The 18,864-nt window shown below is 51.5% G+C and overlaps 1 protein-coding gene across 1 annotated transcript in view; it reads right to left on the minus strand.

The window, feature by feature from the left end:
* Positions 1–18,864, minus strand: part of LOC309333337 (steroidogenic factor 1-like) — a 44,485-nt gene that overhangs the window by 13,403 nt on the left and 12,218 nt on the right. Inside the window, exon 3 of the mRNA XM_081846709.1 lies at positions 17,414–18,180. Coding sequence (XP_081702835.1) covers positions 17,414–18,180 — 767 coding nt within the window. The remainder of the gene's footprint in view (positions 1–17,413; positions 18,181–18,864) is intronic.

The following is an 18,864-nucleotide window of genomic DNA, read 5'->3' on the forward strand; positions in this document are numbered from 1 at the left end:
CACCTGCATGCCCGGGAAGGATGGGGGCAGGTTGCAGAGGAGGGGGGGTGCTGCGCTGCTAAATCCATAGCAGTCTTTTAGAGGTTTGGGGCCCCTGAGGATACCTCCAAGAATCTCCACCTGGTAGCCTTTCACAAGTTGTATTCTCTCACACACACACCCAGGCATCAGCTGTACACCCAGGAGGATCATCATAATAATGCCGTCTTACGTGGTGTGATGCTGTGGTCTAAACCACAGAGCCTAGGGCTTGCCGATCAGAAGGGTCGGCGGTTCGAATCCCTGTGATGGGGTGAGCTCCCATTGCTTGGTCCCTGCTCCTGCCAACCTAGCAGTTCGAAAGCACATCAGTGCAAGTAGATAAATAGGTACCGCTCTGGCGGGAAGGTAAAGGGCATTTCCGTGCGCTGCTCTGGTTCGCCGGAAGCGGCTTAGTCAAGCTGTCTGTGGACAAACACCAGCTCCCTCAGCCTATACAGCAAGATCAATGCGCAACCCCAGAGTCAGGGATACCTTTACCTTTACCTTTACCCTACTGGACTGTGGAAAGGATCACTGCCTTGCACTCAGTCAGAGCACTGGTCCATTTGGCACACCTAGCATACCCTGACTGGCAGCCGTGGCTATCCAGGGTCTCAGGAAGGGTGTGATCCCAGCCCTACCTGGAGATGAGGCCACTGGGGATTGAACCAATGAACTTCTGCATGCAAAGCAGGGGCTCTACAACCAGAGCTGTGGCCCTTCCTCTGTCAAGACTTGCAAGATGCACTTTGGATAAATGAAACACCCCACAAAACACTCCAGGGCCTCTCCAAACCAGGGACGGGGACACACACCCACACACACACAGACACACTGTCAGGTGTCTTCTGCAATAGTAATATCTCATTAGTGGTGGATTTGTTCTGAACGAAGTTCTCCCCAAGTTCCCATATTGTTGACACCTGGAGGGGCATCTCTTGTGCTTTATAGCTCAACCAAAGTGAGACAAAACAAACAAATGGGAACATTTGTGGTATGCAATGTTGCAGGATTTCAGCAGGAAGTTATGCGACTGGCACTGATTGGAAAGCAAGCAGTTGGTACCTGCAAACGTTTCAGTGAGGACCACACTGCACCAAGTATAGCAAGATTGCACATAAGCTCCCAGATGCCTCCACGAGGAGGACAGGTCATCGCGAACACGCCCTCAAATGCAAAGCAAATCCTGGCATCCCCGCTGCCCAAGGCGGCTGCCAGCACAGCCAAGCCAGGGGTTCAGCTTCTCCAGGGACACCACCCACAGAGAACAGTCTTTAGTCTAAGAGGCAGAAGTGAAACTGAAGCTGGATGGGTGAGTGTCAGGAAGCACGTCCCCCCCCCCCCACACACACACAAAAAGGAACACTTCAGTAAGCAGGGCAGTTTATTATCAGTTTAGTTTACGTACTTAGGTAATTGTGAATTGTCCCATTGTATAGTTCTCTGGGCAAAGCAGACTAAAAAGTTTATTCCAACCCCTCAAAAGTGTTCAGCTGAAACACAGGACAGTCAAAAATATCACAGTAAAATCCAAAATCCAGCAGCGAAAGTAAAACTGACTCCCAATCAAGCTTGTCATAGTCCCAAAAGCTCTGGGCAGTGTCAGTTTGGTCATTAAGCCCTTCCCTCATTTCTCCCTCTGCCCCACAAAAGAGAGCTACTTGCTGCCTTGCCCACCCACCCCTTCAAGCTCCCCTCAGGCCACCTGCTTGCCCAAAATGTTGCTACTCTCCTGCAGCAGACACCTTGACAGCGTTGGCAAAAGTGAGCAGAGCATTTCATGGACTGTGAAGATGCACACGCACACACACACACAGCTCTACACTTCCTCCCGAGAGCTCAGGCTTCTGCGCCCATTGTGCAAGGCACTTATAATAGAAAAAAGACAGATGTGGATCGAGGGAAGCAGAGGACGCCGGGATTCCCCAGCAGAGAGTGGCAATAAAGCAGGAGCCGGGAGAAAATAAAAGCTTTTATAGGATTTGCACACTTACACTGAGAGAGATTGCTCAGGGAATGGGAGGCGGAGTTGCAGGAGACTTCCAGGACTCAACATTCCTGCCTCCGCCAATGCATAATCCCAGGAACTGCCCCACTTAGGCAGGTCCTGTTGCTAGCAATGTCTATGTGCTCCTTATTTGCAAAGACGTTAATTACACCTGCCCACCTAACAAACCTAGAGGGGAATAAGGCTCCCATTGTTGCCATTTTGCAGATAAGCAACTGAGAATGAGGGGGTTGAACCTGCAGCCCACCTTCCCAGACCTCAGAGACTACCACTTTCTCTTTCAACCTTGCTGGGGGGGGGTCTCCTCTTCCCTCCCTGTCCTACAAGCGTGTAAGCAAAGCACTATCTCTTGCAGCCCACAGAGTGCAAACAAAGTAATACCTGTTTCAAAGTGTGTGCATGGTGCAAACAAGGAAGAAATGAACATGAACAAAGTGCAATTCCCACAGTCTCTTTTTGTCATGAGATCACCTCCTTTGCACACGCAGACTGAGAGTTTGCTTTAGGGACCTCCATGCTAATGGCCAAGGCACAGATCTCGTCTAGGAGACCTAAGCAGAGACAGCTCACACCAATCAAAGCATGATGCTACTGGAGCCCGTTGCTTGATGGTGTTAGGCAATGAACCTCGGTTCACAAAGAGTCAGTTCTAACTGCTAGGAAAGGCAGAGTTTCTCCACACCCCCGACCCACCAATTATCAACAGCAGCCAAAAAGAGGTATAGTGTGTGTGTGTGTGTGTGTGTGTGTGTGTGTGTGTGTGTGTAGGCTAGTGGGGAAAGGAGAAGGGCTTTTAATTGTCTTCGCAAACCTTCATAACAGCAGGATGCTGTGTGGGCTAGGACTCCACTGCTTGAAGCTGACAATTAACTCCTTGGTAGTTACAGAAAGTGTCTTTTCTGGCATCAAAGCTTTCCAAGAGGAATTGGGGTGGGGGGTGAAAGACACCTACAAGCCCGTGTCCCTCTGACCGATGACCTTTGGTGCACAGCGCTCCAACACAAAGAGCACTGGTCCCAAGTAGCTATTTAGAGGTGCAAATTGTTTCAAGGTCTGCGTAATGTGCCTGGCTTGCGTAACAAGGGTGCTGCAGAGTTCAGGGAGTACAGAGGGAATGGGTGCCTTGAACTGCAAGTGGAACAGGCCAAGGACACAAGAAGGACGCCCAGCTCTCACGGTGGACAACCAGGTGGCTCTATTGGTAAACCAGCAAGCAGGATTCAACCACAGCAGCCCTCTGCCCCCTCCTGTGCCAGTTTCCAGCAACTGGCATTCAGAAGCATTCCTGCCTCCAACTGTGGAACTCCATGATATTTGAAAACCTCAAGTAAAATTCTTCCATGCAAGTCACCTGGAGGGGTTTGAACACACCAGTTTTGCCTGCATGTCTGTGTGTGTTGGAAGACTTGCAGCCTCCGCCAGAGGCAGGTTTAGGGGAGCAGGACCAGTTGAGTTGCGCTGGGCGCAGAGCACTGTTGGGGACACTGCAACTATGATTTAGAAGGGAGGGAGGGAGGCGGAGGGGTTCAGAATTTGGGCGTTGCACAGGTCACCCATTGCCTCTGCTCCCAAACCAAGGAGCGCCCTGTGGAGCTTGGGGCTGCCCACTGCTTCCACTGCCCTTGCTTCTGCGCCACTGAGAGCAGCCACAAAAAGGGGGAAAGGCAGAGGAGAGGCAGAGGCTCTCCCAACCCCCTGATCTCCAAGCCACAGAAATGTCTGCAGGTGCTGGTTGCCTCATCTAATAAAAGGACAGTGTAGAGTTGGGGTGTATGGCATGTTAGGGGAGGGGCAGGACCTCAGGTGGGGGGAACACATGATGCTCCTTCTGAGGTAGTCCATCCCCCTTTGGTCCCCACTCTGCACTCAGCTCTCAACTGTGGCTCCCAGAAGCTGTCAGCATGAGACAGGAGCCACAAGGCCAGCAGCAATGGCCTTGACTGGCCAGCTAAACCAGGGGAGGGGAGCCGGTGGGTTTCAAACCCTCAGTGAGTTAGGAACTTCCCCTGCCTGCGAAGACAAGGTTCTCACGCATTGAGTATTGACCAAGAGTGGGTCCAACAGTCAAGAAGGCAGTTTCTGCCTGTGCTGCAGAGGAAAGTGAGGGGCAGGTGTCCACCTGGGAAGGGAGCCCATCAAGGAGAAGGAAAACTGTCCTTAAACCTTTGCTGCCTTGCAAGATATCTTTGGGAGGGGAAAAGGCTAAGGAGCAAACCCGACACAAATGTGGAGTGTGGCTCTTTGTATGCCTCCATCAAGCAAGGCTTACACTTAAAGGTAAAGGGACCCCTGACCATTAGGTCCATTCGTGGCCGACTCTGGGGTTGCAGCGCTCATCTCGCTTTATTGGCCAAGGGAGCCGGCGTACAGCTTCTGGGTCATGTGGCCAGCAGGACTAAGCCGCTTCTGGCGAACCAGAGCAGCGCACGGAAACGCCGTTTACCTTCCCGCCGGAGCGGTACCTATTTATCTACTTGCACTTTGATGTACTTTCAAACTGCTAGGTTGGCAGGAGCAGAGACAGAGCAGCAGGAGCTCACCCCGTCGCGGGGATTCGAACTGCAGACCTTCTGATCAGCAAGTCCGAGGCTCTGTGGTTTAACCCACAGTGCCACCCGCGTCCCCTCTCTTACACTTAAGCTGGTGCCAAATGTCTTGCTGTGCTCTCCTTTGGAAGCAGGCTGAGAGTATCATCTGGGCAGCCCAGGACCTCCAGACACACTGCCTTGGTTTGCACACTGGGGAGGTCACTGCTAAAAAGCAGCGGCTTGCCTTCTCAAGACAGATGGATGCCAGCCACGAGGTGGGAATGTTGCAGAAAAGGGCAACTCAAAGGATAGATTGGATGGAGTGACTTGCCTACGAAGAAAGGTTGTAACTTTGGAGACTTTTTCGTTTATAGAGAAAGGGCAAGTCAGAAGCGTCACAACGGAAGCTTATAAAATCACACGTGGTTTGGAGGAATGCCAATGAAGTTGAATATTGGAAGATATTGGAAGACAGAGAAAAGAAAAGTTAAACTATGGGACTCCCTGCCACAGGAGGCAGTGATGGCCACCGACTTGGATGGCTTGAAAAGAGGACTGGGGAAATTCATGGAGGAGGAAGAGAGGGCTGTCAATGTCTTCAAGCCAGGATGGCTCCAAAGTTTCCCATCTGAGGCATCTGAGAGCAGGGTGTTGGACTCAATGGACCCCTGGCCTGTGCTGTTATGATCACTCAAAATGAAACGTGTCCACAAGTCTCTCTGAGAGGCTGCTACGGATGCAGCCACTGCAGCGGGGGGGGGGGGGGGGAGTTGCAGAGGGCACAATTATTTGGTGAAGATTGGATGCGTCCCCTCGACAATTGGGAAGGGACAAAGCTGGGCCAGGAGATGACAATCAAAACCTTTCACAAATTGAAGGTGTTAATAAGAGGTTAACACCCTTCAGGTGTCGCAGCGACTGACCTCTCCCCTCCCCCAACCACCACCAAGATCATCAGGAAAACAAGATGTTGTTTAATTGCCTGCCTAGATGTCAGTTCAGCACAACAGGCTTGCAACTTTCTCCTTCCCCTTCTCCTTCTCAGTCCCAAGAACTGGGTGTGCAGGACATTTAACCCTACCTAAAAGAAAGCAAAACATGCAAATGTGCAGCCTCGCAGGGCCTTCCCTACAGATGTTATCAGACTACAACTCCCATCGCTGCTGACCTCAAGCCATATTGGCTGGGGCTAATGAGATGAATCTGTCAATTTCAGTTTCTTGTTTTTCTACTATAAAATCCAGCTTTCCACAAGTAAAAAAATAAGAAATCCTCATGAAAATTAATCAGCGTTTAATTGTGAATTTCACCTAATAAACACTATTTTTAAGATGCAACTTTGATGAACTTAAAACATTCCTGCAATCATTTTCCCCTAACATAATGAATTTTTATATCTAATTTTACTAATGCATGCCTTTTTAGGCACACTTTCTCCTAATGTATGCACACTGGATGGGGACCTGCATTACTTAATTCAGAGAAGTATGAATTTTGAAAGATAATTGTGTTTCAGCTCACTTGGAATCACAGATTTGTAGGGCTGGAAGGGACCCCCCAGGGTCATCTAGTCCAACCCCCTGCAATGCAGGAATCTCAGCTAAAGAATCCATGACTGGTGGCCACCCAACTTCTGCTTAAAAACCTCCAAGGAGAGTGAACCACCTTCTGAGGAAATCTGTTCCACTGTTGTATAGCTCTTACTGCCAGAAAGTTCTTCCCTAATGTTTAGGCTGAATCTCCTTTCTTGTAACTTGAATCTGATAGTTTGGTTCCCACAGTCTGGAGCAGCTTGCTCTATCTTCCAACGCCCCGTCCAATATCTGAATATGGCCACCTCAGTCTCCTCTTCTCCAGTCTAAACACCACCATATCCCTCAGACATTCATTTTAAGTCTGGGTCGCAAGAGCCTTTATCTTCGGTCGCTTTCCTCTGACCCCATTCCAGCTTCTCAAAATCCTTCTTCGGGATATTGTATTGGTTCAAGTTGTGTGGACTGGGTTCTTTTCCATCAAAACGCAGACAAAATATCACCTCTCCCTTATAGTTAATGGGAGTGGAGATTCCCAATACTACTTGGCATTCCAAGGGAAACTGGTGCTTTCATCTGGGTTTAGCTCAACTAGATTCAAAAACCATCCACATAAGTTAAGCACAAACTCCACAGTGGAAAGGATGTCCCCACCTGCCCCAGCCAAAAATCTATAGGCAAACCAACAAAATGAGCCCATCCAGATGGAGCCGTAAATGTATCATAACTTTCAGTTTTAGTATCAGTTAATATTGCTGTTGTTGTTCCTGTATAAGGTAAAGGTAAAAGTAAAGGTACCCCTGCCCGTACGGGCCAGTCGTGTCCGACTCTAGGGTTGTGCGCTCATCTCGCTCTAGAGGCCGGGGGCCAGCGCTGTCCGCAGACACTTCCGGGTCACGTGGCTAGCGTGACGAAGCTGCACTGGTGAGCCAGCACCAGCACAGCACACGGAAACGCTGTTTACCTTCCCGCTATAAAGCGGTACCTATTTATATACTTGCACTTAAGAGTGCTTTCGAACTGCTAGGTGGGCAGCAGCTGGGACCAAACGACGGGAGCTCACCCCGCCGCGGGGATTCGAACCGCCCACCATATGATCGGCAAGTCCTAGGCGCTGAGGTTTTACCCACAGCGCCACCCGCGTCCCAGGTGTTGGCAGGGGGTTGGACTCAATGGCCCTTGTGGTCTCTTCCAACTCTATGATTCTATGATTCTATTCTATGATTCTATGATTCCTGTAAACACATTGCTATAAGAAGCGGGGGTACATTATTATTACTGTTTTTTAATTGTTCTGGTGTATTTTGCCAGGGAAGCTATGGTTTTCCCAGTAGTTATGTATGGAAATGAGAGCTGGACCATCAAGAAGGCTGATCGCCGAAGAATTGATGCTTTTGAATTATGGTGTTGGAGGAGACTCTTGAGAGTCCCATGGACTGCAAGAAGATCAAACCTCTCCATTCTGAAGGAAATCAGCCCTGAGTGCTCACTGGAAGGACAGATCCTGAAGCTGAGGCTCCAGTACTTTGGCCACCTCATGAGAAGAGAAGACTCCCTGGAAAAGACCCTGATGTTGGGAAAGATGGAGGGGACGACAGAGGACGAGATGGTGGGACAGTGTTCTTGAAGCTACCAGCATGAGTTTGACCAAACTGTGGGAGGCAGTGGAAGACAGGAGTGCCTGGCGTGCTCTGGTCCAGGGGGTCATGAAGAGTTGGACACGACTAAACAACTTAAGAAGTGAGTGTTCCAGTTTTCGAATATTCTTTAGAAGCCGAACGTCCGACGCGGCTTCTGCAGCTTCTTGACTGAGTGCAGGAAGCTCTTGCAGCCAGTCAGAAGTCGTGCCTTGGTTGTCAAACATTTTCAGAAGTTGAGCGGACTCCCGGAACAGATTCCGTTCAACAACCAAGGTACGACTGTAATGCAATGCTATGTGGCATCAACAGAAGTCTAGTGTCCCGATCATTGGAAGTCATAGTATTGTTCTATTCTGCCTTGGTCAGACCCCACCTGGAGTCTTGTGTCCACTTCTGGGTGCCACAATTTAAGAAGGATGTTGACAAGTTGAAATGTGTGCAGGGGAGGGTGACCAAGAAGATCAATGGTCTCAAAACCAGTGCTATTTTTCCAGAAAAAGAGGTGCCGCAACTCACCCTGAACGCCTCTATTGTTCTCTTATAATGGCAATGGTGCCCACCTGAGAGGTGCAGGAACTAAGTTCTGGTGAGTTCGGGGGGGGGGGAGCTCTGTTCACAATCAAGACTGATGATGAAAGCTTGAAGGATCTGGGGATGTTTAGCCTGGAGAAGAAAAGACTAAGAGGTGATGGGATAGCCGTCTTCAAATATATGAAGGCTTGTCACTTGGCAGATGAAGCAGTCTGCTTTTCTGCTGCTCTGATGGGTGGGACCCGAACCAATGGATTCAACTTTTTAAAAAATGGGGTTTCAACAAAACACTAGGAAGAACTTTCTAACAGTAAGAACTGTCCAACAGTGGACTAGACTACCTGAGAAGGTGGTGGTGGGATCTCCTTCTTTGAAGGTTCTTAAGCAGAGTTGGGTTTGGCCATCTGTCCTGGATGTTTTAGCTGAGATCCCTGCTTTGCAGGGGGCTGGACTGGATGACCCCCAGGGTCCCTTCCAACTCTACAATTCTATGATTCTATGAAGATAATTACAGCTGAGAATTATGAAGATAATTACAGCAGCCATGGCCCTCCTTTGCAGACCATCCCACTACAGACTCTCCAGCGAGCTTTCAAAGTATTTATCAGACACAGGAGAGCCCCAGGGAAGAAGGGCTTCCATCAGGCAACTAGCCACAGATCTCGGAAGCGAACTAAGTTCCAAAACTGGTCATGATGGTATCAGTAGAGATGTAAAATTTCCAGAAATTTTGATGCCATGAGAAAAAAAATGTTTTTTTCCAGAAAAAAATAGAAATCTTGGAAAAATTGAAAAAATGTTCAGTGTGGAGTAGTTTTACAAATTGCATGAAATGCAATGTATATGAAATTATTATGCTTGCAATAAAACAGGTAAGCACCCCACTTTCCCTCAAATGCAACAAAAAAGCAAGAAACCATCAACATAAAAAATAATCAGATTTGCCCCTTAGCACCAACAGCAAATGAAGTTAAGGTCCACCTCAATATTTAAGCTCTAGAGAAGGTCTACCCTTTGGTTAGAGCTTAAAAAAGAAAAGAAACAGAGGATATAGCATATACATGCAGTTTCTTCTATCTCATTTTCTGAACTACTGCTGTCATTTCCATTTCTTCTTCCTATTTGTCATTTTTCTCATGGACTTCTAAAAAACAGCTTTCAATTTTTCTGCTTGCCAGGCCCAGAAGGAACCAACATCCGGTTACTGAATAGTATGTTGCACTAGGGCTCAAACTCTCTTTGAAAAGAAAAGGAGTGTATGCGGGGTTTTTTAATTGAATTTGTTATTATATATTATAAACCGCATGATAGTAAGAGAGCTTCTAAACAGCTAACAAAAATATACAGTAGAACATTAAAACGATTGATAAAACGCAGTTAAAAGCAGGTATTTAAGAGGATTCAAAAGGTGATTAAAGTCAGCAGTGATTAAAAGGAAGCAAATCGCATGCAGCTTCTACACGTTCAGATGTTTACAGCAGCCTTAATGAAAATGTTTTGAGCCGTTGCTGGAAAGAGTTCAGTGAGAAGACCTGCCTGGTGTCAGTTGGCAGGGAGCTCTAAAGGGGGGCGGTGCTGGAAGGCCTGGGGGGACGGAAAAATTGGGGGGGGGGGAGAGGCTTTTTCTGGGTTTTTCCAAAGCCGTTTTTTTCAAGAAAAATTGGGGGGGATGTGTGGAATATTCAAACTATATCAAACTATTTAAAAATAAAATAAAATTCTGGGGGGAAACGGCTTTGGGGGGAAAATGGGAAAAACCTGGGGGGGCTTTTCTGATTTTCCTGGGTTTTTTCCAGGCCTTCCCATCTCTAGGTATCAGGGTGGTTATAGGTTATCCCACTTTCGGGACAGTTTGCCCCTGCAAAAGCTTCAGGGAGCACAGCTGGGGCATGCCCCATAACTTCCTGCCGAAATCCTATAATATTTCATACCAGAAATGTAATGGATATTGTGTGGAGTAGTGGGCTTTTCATTCAGCATCTGTTGCACAAGAGTTGCTGCTCCAGATAGTAATAGCACAATAACACTGCAGAACAACTAATAAAGCAGAATGATATTGGGACAGTCCGGTGCAACTCCACCACGAACGCGCTCTTATTGCGTCAGTGAAATGCTGCAAGATAGAACCCACAAACACCAGTCTGGAGGGACACTGCAATTGTCCAATCTATCCGCAGGAGGGGGGTCTTTGCTTCTACCACCAAGGCACTTTCCTGCCCTCTCCAATTATTTCAGAGTCACTTTTGCAAAACATTTTCCCTCTCCCATCAACTCATCAATTCACAGCACTGATCACTTGCACAGTACTAATATCTTGAAATGTTTTATCATTTATTATTATTATTATTATTATTATTATTATTATTATTATTATTAGCATTAGCATTAGCATTAGCATTAGCATTAGCATTAGCTAATGCTAATGGTCAGGGACCCCTGACCATTAGGTCCAGTCGTGGCCGACCCTGGGGTTGTGGCGCTCATCTCGCTTTACTGGCCAAGGGAGCCGGCATACAGCTTCTGGGTCATGTGGCCAGCCTGACTAAGCCGCTTCTGGTGAACCAGAGCAGCGCATGGAAACACCGTTTACCTTCCCGCCAGAGCGGTACCTATTTATCTACTTGCACTTTGACGTGCTTTCGAACTGCTAGGTTGGCAGGAGCTGGAACCGAGCAACGGGAGCTCACCCCGTCATTGCGGGGATTCAAACCGCCGACCTTCTGATCGGCAAGTCCCAGGCTCTGTGGTTTAACCCACAGCGCCACCCGCATCCCATATTATTAGCATTATTATTAGCATTAGGATTTATATCCCAACTCCCCCCCCCCAAGGAGCTCAAAGTGGTGTACATGGTTTTTCCCCCTTCCTCATTCAATTCCCACGACAACCCTGTGAGGTGGAATAGGCTGAGAGAGGCAGTGAATGGACCACGGTCACACCCGCTGAGCTTCATGGGAGCCAATTTCGGATTTGAACCCTGGTCTCTCCCAGGTCTTAATCTGACACTCTTAATGACTACGCTGGTTCTTTCTTGCTGCCAGCCTCAGATTTCTCCATCTACACCCTCCTGGCCACTCAAATACAAATCAGGAGACCTCAGCCCAGACCAAGCCACAGCACCCATCCCGTCAGGTCCCCACTGCTTGGAGCCACCCTCAAGCCTTCCATCGCCAGGAGAAATCCATCTCTATATAATTTATTAAATTATAGGTTGTCAGTGGAAGAGGACAGAAGAGCCCAAACCCAGGACAACCCCAAGAGCAATCTATTCCACCTCCCTGCCCAGACACTCCAGGCCCGCAAATCTTCCTTCAAGCCTTGACACATCTCATCTCAGCTCACTTAAGAGAGGGTATTTATGGGTATCAGCTCTGACCTCTCCCCCCGCCCCCACCTATCGGCTTGCCTGCCCTCGCCACACACCTCCCTCCATAAACAAGAAACCGCCTCCCCGCCCCCCGCCCAAATCTCCCCTGGCCTGGCCGGTTATTAGTCTTGCCTCCCGAAGGCCAGCGGAGCCTGTAACTCTCCGGCGCCTGACACCCCAGGAACAGCAGCACATCACTCTTGCCCGCAGATTGGCAGGCGAGGCTCTCGTTTGTCAGAGCCGGACTGACAGAATTACTAGCCCTTAAATGAAACGATATATCTGGGAGGTTAAATCTGATTTCAATCTGGCTGCCCTGGGAGAAGGCGGGGGGTGGGGGGGCAGGGGCAGAATATTGCACTGGGAACTGGTGTCAAGAGGCCAATTAGCCCAGTGGCAACACAGCCGGTCCCCTCGGCCTTCTGCACAATTATGTACCAAAAGGGGCTGGGGAGGCTGGAGGGTTCAGACACACTGGCACAGCTTGGTGCCATTGCAGAGTTTGGGGGCTGCTGCAGTCCCTGAAGGAGCGGAGCGGTTTGGGAGGGGTTACAAAGGGCACCCTGGCTTCAAACTCAGGGTCTGGAAGCACCCATGGCTGGCCAGGAGGACATTCACAAGAACATCAGAGTTTGCTGGATGAGGCCAATGGCCCGCCTTGTCCAGTATCTCACAGTGACCCACCAGATGCCCTCTCTGGGAAACCTGTGAAGGACATGAACCCAAGAGCCAGTGGCGGAGGAAGGGGGCTGCGGTGGGTGCAGCCCACCCGGGTGTCACCACTGGGGGGGTGGCAAAATGCTGGGCGGCACTCACCGCGGGCCTCCAGCGCACCCAAGCCATGCGTCTCTCCTGGAAGAGACGTGGTGCTTGGGTGCGTGAAGGCTCTGCTCCAACCAAACAGTCCACCCGCTACCTCCCCCCCAGCTGCAAGGCGACTGAGTGGGAGGAGGCAGGCAGACTCTGGAGGCCCCACGGTGTGCCCTGCCCCTGGCTGTGCCGCCCCAGGTGCCCAAGCGGCCTCCTCCGGCGCTGCCAAGAGCGTCTCTCTCCCCTCCTGCAATTTCCAGCAACTGGTATTCGGCACCAGTGTGGGAGGCAGGGCACAGACATCAGGGCTAGGAGCCGTAAGAACGTAGGAAGAGCCTGCTGGATCAGGCCCATCATCCCAAGGGGAAACCAGGGCTATTTAAAGTGGTGTAAGAGGACTTTAAATCTATAGTGTGGGTCTGGCCACTGGCTGGGAGAACAGCGCACGGCTAGAGAATGGCTTCGTCCCAATCCAGACATCCAGTCTTCTTTGGGCTAGCACTTCTGCAGCACATCTGGCTGCCCAGGCCCTGGCTAAGTTTCTGACTGTAGCACCACTTTGGGAACTGAAGTTCTGGGAGGGCGAGGCCTCTCCTAACGCCTCTTAGCACCCTTAAAAACTACAACTCCCAGAATTCTCGGGGGAAGCCAAGGCTATTTAAAGTGGTGTAAGAGAACTTTAAAAGGGACATGGGTGGCGCTGTGGGTTAAACCACAGAGCCTAGGACTTGCGGATCAGAAGGTCGGCGGTTCGAATCCCCATGACGTCCCTGCTCCTGCCAACCTAGCAGTTCGAAAGCACGTCAAAGTGCAAGTAGATAAATAGGTCACGCTCCGGCGGGAAGGTAAACGGCGTTTCTGTCCGCTGCTCTGGTATGCCAGAAGCAGCTTAGTTCTGCTGGCCACATGACCCGGAAGCTGTATGCCGGCTCCCTCGGCCAGTAAAGCGAGATGAGCGCCGCAACCCTAGAGTCGGCCACGACTGGACCTAATGGTCAGGGGTCCCTTTACCTTTAAGAGGACTTTAAATCTACAGTGTGGGTCTGGCCACTCACTCTGAGCAAGGATGTAGGGCACCAGGTTGCTCCATCTACTCTCATCAGGGCTGGAGCAAGATTGGAGCAAAGGTTCTGCGAGCCAAAGTATGAACCACCAAGTTGTCTGTTCTCTCTGCCTCCCCCCCCCCCATTAAAGTTGTAAGTTTTAATGTAAATAAATTGCTGTGTTTGAGTGCACTGTATTGAATATTCTGTAAAGGGACGTTTACCTTAGACAAGAGGTTCCACTCCACGAAAAGCGTCAGAGGAGGCTGGTATTTTTCCATTCAGTACCTGATGACTCACCTCTGGAAACATGAGCTGGAAGCTGAGATTTGGGGAGCCATGGCATGTGCTTGCTGCAGATGGCCAGGAGCAGCAGCTGTTGCAGAAGTTCTGCATTGATGAACCAGCACAGGATCTCCCTCCAGGATCAGAGAGAGGGAAGTCCATTGAACTACATAAAGGACTGGAGCCCACCTCCTGTTTGCAATGTCTTTCTTTGATATTCTGCCGTGTTTGTCTTAGTGTGGCTGGTACTGAGATAAGTTCTGAAGCTCATTATTGTGGTGGAGAGATTTCGTTTCCACACAAAGTCCAGATCAGGGACTACATACCTCCCCCTCACCATGTTCAAGCCCCCGTTTCTGGGGAGAGGGGGCAGTGTCTTTGAAGACGGGAACTGTGATGTCTACATCACAGTAAAGGGAGATTAGCAATAGTTGGGGAATGACTTTTGTCATAGAACAAGGTTAGTCTTCCTGTCTATTCCAGAGGATTTGGGACTTGCAGGCCAGCAGCCCATTTCCCAGAGTGGCCAACAGATGACCCTGGGAAGACCACAAGCCGGACATTTGCAGGGTGGGGGGGTGTTAGCAGGTCTCTCCCACTGTTGAGCCCCAGGCAACTAGTATTCACTCTGGAGGTGCCATCATGACTAGTAGCCACTGTTCACCTTACCCCCCACGCATTTGCCTAACCCCCCTTTTACTGTTATATTAAATTTACCATATGTTTCGCTCTGTAAGGCGCACCCGACCATAAGACGCACCTAGTTTTAGAGGAGAACAAGAAAAAAAATGTTCTCTCCCTCTCTGCTTGGCGCCTCTCCAGCAAAGAGGGAGGAGAAATGGAAGGGGCTCCGTTTCTCCTCCCGCTTCGCTCAAGGGGCGCTGCGCAGAGAGGGAAAGCTGCGCAGCGCCTCTCCAGCGAAGCGAAGCCAGGAGAGCAAGGGGGATCGATCCCTCTTACTCTCCTGGCTTCAGCGATAGCTGCACAGCCTGCATTTGCTCTATAAGACGCACACACATTTCCTCTTACTTTTTAGGAGGGGAAAAGTGTGTCTTATAGAGCAAAAAATACGGTATATTCCACCTTGGCCTCCATGGTCCCCCTCTATTTTATTCTCAAAATTACCCTGTGAGGTACACACAGTGGCGTAGCATGGGGGGTGCAGGGGGGGCCGGCCGCACCGGGAGCAACATCTGGGGGTTAGGGTTAGGGGTAGGGTTAGGGGGCGCAAATCCAGGGTTAGGGGGCGCAAATTACTTGCCTTGCCCCGGGTGCTGACAACCCACGCTACGCCACTGGGTACACACTGGTGTTAAGTTCATCATAATTAAAGGACAAACTGCCTAGAGAATTTTGCTCCCAATCTACTGTTAACTTTTTCCTAGTCTGACACTCTAACCATTACACCATGCTGTCCCAAGTTGGTGAGCACTGGTATTGAAAACAGGGGTTGGAGATCCCGTTGCTCGGTCCCTGCTCCTGCCCACCTAGCAGTTTGAAAGCACATCAAAGTGCAAGTAGATAAATAGGTACCGCTCCGGCGGGAAGGTAAATGGCGTTTCGGTGCGCTGCTCTGGTTCGCCAGAAGCGGCTTAGTCCTGCTGGCCACATGACTCGGAAGCTGTACGCTGGCTCCCTCGGCCTATAGAGCGAGATGAGCGCCACAACCCCAGAGTCGGTCACGACTGGACCTAACAGTCAGGGGTCCCTTTACCTTTACTTTAATGTTAACTTTGTTATATAGCTTTTCTTGTATGGTTTTATGCACAATTATTGTGATGTGCTCTGAGATTTTATTTATACATCAAAGCAATGGCCTTCCAATGGCAGACCTGTTTCATGCAGAAGATCTTAAACCCAGATCTAAAAAGCGAAGTTGCAATCAGAGAGCAGTTTGTTCCCTGCCTGGAGTGAGGAGAGAGGGCTACAGAGATCCACCGGCCTTGGAGGGAGGCAGGCAGTGAGAGCCCAGGGACCCACCCTGGCGGTGCCTCTGGCTCCTTAACAGAGGACTCTTCTGGAGCCCCATTAGCCAGCTGAGCCCCCTTCCTCCCACACTGGCCAGGCCTCAAATGAGTTATGCCCATCAATTGCCTGGCTAGTGGGGTTTTTAAAACTCTGACAGCAGTTTTAGTGGGACACTATAAAGCCACACTGGGGAGAGCTCATTTAGCTATTTTAAATGTGAAAGCCCCGTCATTGCTAATGAAAGAAGCTGCCCTGCACACATGAATTTTCATTCATTTGAAAGCATTTCTCCAAAAGCCATTGCTTTGGTCTTATTTATTGTAGCCATTTCCTCAAGGGCTTGAACAGTGCAGAGGTTGCTGATCCACTGAGGAGTCCTGGTGCAAATCTCACACCACCACAGATTCACACTGAATGACACTTTCAAAGGGGGGGGGGCAGCTCTCTGCCTCTCAGAATGCATTTTTTCCAAGTGGTGAATAAGCCCAATATTTAGGAAAGATATTCTGTGCGCTGCTCTGGTTCGCCAGAAGTGGCTTAGTCCTTCTGTCCACATAACCGGAAGTTGTCTGTGGACAAATGCCGGCTCCCTCTGCCTATAGAGATGGAGAGTGCAACCCCAGAGTTGTCTGCCACTGGACCTAACGGTCAGGGGTCCCTTTACCTTTCAGAAAGGGATTCGAACTCGGATTCCCCGGGCCCAAGTGAGGTCCCGGATCCACTCTCAGCTGAGGGCTGAGCACAGAAGTGGCCCCTCTCCACTCTCACGCGCACACCTGCCCTTCCGTAAGGTTCAGAAGGGAGACGGTCCATGTGGGTCTGCTGTTCTGCCTGGGACCCCAAAATATGGGATGAAGCAGATCCCTTCTGCACAGGCAAAGTGGACTAATGGGAGGCCATGCCTCAATATCCACACGCACACCCCTTTCCAAGCATTGAGGGAGGCAGCCATGCCTGAAATCATACACACACTTACCTGCGTGTAAGCCCCGCTGCACTCCATGGGGCTTACTGTTAAGACACCTCAGGCCAATAAGGCACCTGTGGGCCCACCAGCCTCTGTTCGCTCTCAGCAGCCTCCCCATTTACAACCTGTCCAGGGGGTGGCCCTGGCAGCTGCCCCATCAGCCCAGATGGACACCAGTAACCAAGGGGCATAGTGGGCAGGGCAGGGCAGGTTGTCCCTGAGCAACTCTGAGCTGAAGTCCCTGAAAGGGTGGCTGCTGAGCGCAGCGAACAATCAACTGCCCTTTGCCAAGGCTTCCCAGGTTCCCATCACCGCTGGCTCACATGGGGAGGAAGGCAAGGGGCGGCCTCGACCTCCGCAGAGAGAACTGGGCACCAGCTGCCCTTTCGCGTGGCAGCCCCTGGGCCAGATGGGCACCTCAAAGAGGGTTCCCAAGGTAAATTACTGAGCGCAGGTGAAGCTGAGGGTGTCCTTACCTGGCAGAAGACTTGCCCTGCGTTCGCTGCCGGCGCTCTGCACGTGCTCAAAGCAGGCCTCGCCCCAGCCACAGTTCAACCTTCCTCCTCACCACCCACCACCCCGGGACCAAGCAAAGCAACCACAGGAAACATGCCCAAGTCGGGGAGATGAAGGTCGTGGGAAGCCATTTCCTCTCGGGGTTCGTCCCCCACCCCCCCAGCGAAAAGCAACGACCCCGCCCGCCTCCCACTCACCTCCAGCTCCTTGAAGAAGATACAGCTGCGCGCCCACTCCACGATGGCGAAGAGGGTCTGATCCGCCATCTTACACATGATGCCAAAGGCGCTGAGCTTCTCGTGGCGGGCCTTGCTCTGCTCCTCCTGCAGGCAGGCCAGGATGCGGGCCTTGAGTTGCGCCTCGTCGGGCTCCTGCTGCAGCAACTTCAGGATCACGTCGGGCAAGTCGCCCCCAGTGGCTGCGGAGCCGCCATTGGGGTAGACCTCCGGGTAGGGGTACGGCGGGGCTGCCTCGTTTGGATGCGTCGCGTATGGGTCCGGGAACTCGGACTTGATGGCCCGGTTGGCGAAGGACTGGTAGTGGTAACCCGAGAGCGGCCCGTGACCCGAGGGCACCGGCATGGCCAGCGCGGGCGTCCCGTAGGAGCTGCGCTCATAGTCGACGGGCGCCATGGCGGTGGAGCTGCTTATCCCGCTGCCACCGCCACCGCTGCCGGAGCTGCTGGAGCTACTGCTGCTGCTGCTGCCACTGCCGGGCGGGGGCAGCGCCTTTGCCACCCCAGACTGGTGGTGGTGGTGGCTCAGGCCGTGCAGCGAGGCCGACAGCCCGCCGTACTCCGCCGCCGCCGCCGCCTGCACCGGGGACACGATGGGCGGCTGGGCGGTCTCCAGTTTGAAGCTGTTGGCGCGGATCAGCGCCTTCTTCTGCTGTTTCATGGCTCGGTCCCGCTTGTACATGGGCCCGAACTTGTTCCGGCCACCCCGCATGCGGTCGGCGCGCACGGCTGGAGGGAGGAGGGAGGGAGGGAGGAGAAGAAGAAGGGGAAAAGGGAGAGAAAGCGGGGAAAAGGCGTCAGACAAAATCCGACCAGGAAGGCCCAGGCTGCGTTCAAACGACTGCACGCGGGGTGGGGGAACGCCACGAATCTGGCCCCTGCTCCGCCCCGCTTTGGCGACACTGCAGGTCGCGTGCACACTGTAACTTTGAAACACGTTTGAATTTAAGCAGGGCGTGCTGGCTAGACTTTTAATGCACGTCTGAACACTGTGTGGATGCTAGACCCTCGGGGCTTCAGGGGGAAGAGGATGACTGCAGGATAGTCCTGGCGAGGGGGACGGAGCGCGTGGTCCTAGAGGCGTAAAGGCCCCTTTCCCAAGCTAGCGGCTGTTATTTCGCGCCACTGCCCGCGCCACGACCCTCGAGCAGAGCGCAAGAATGTGTCACGGTTGTGAAACCCGCGCAGGTGCTTCTCTGCTGGCCTCCCCCGGCCTCCATCCCCGATGCCGACACTGATCCCAAAAGCGCAGCAGCTGCCTTGGAAGCGCGCCCTGGAAGAGAGCGCTCTCCTCCCCCGCTTCCAAAAGAAGAAACTCGCCCCATAGCCTTACCTCCCGCCCTAGTCCCTGAGAAGAGGGGAAGCGGGAGGGAGAAGCCAGGAGAGGCTCCCAGCCGCCAAGAGCGACTCCCA

The sequence above is a fragment of the Podarcis erhardii genome (assembly GCF_964252035.2).
Source record: "Podarcis erhardii genome assembly, chromosome: Z".
Classification (NCBI taxonomy): domain Eukaryota; kingdom Metazoa; phylum Chordata; class Lepidosauria; order Squamata; family Lacertidae; genus Podarcis; species Podarcis erhardii.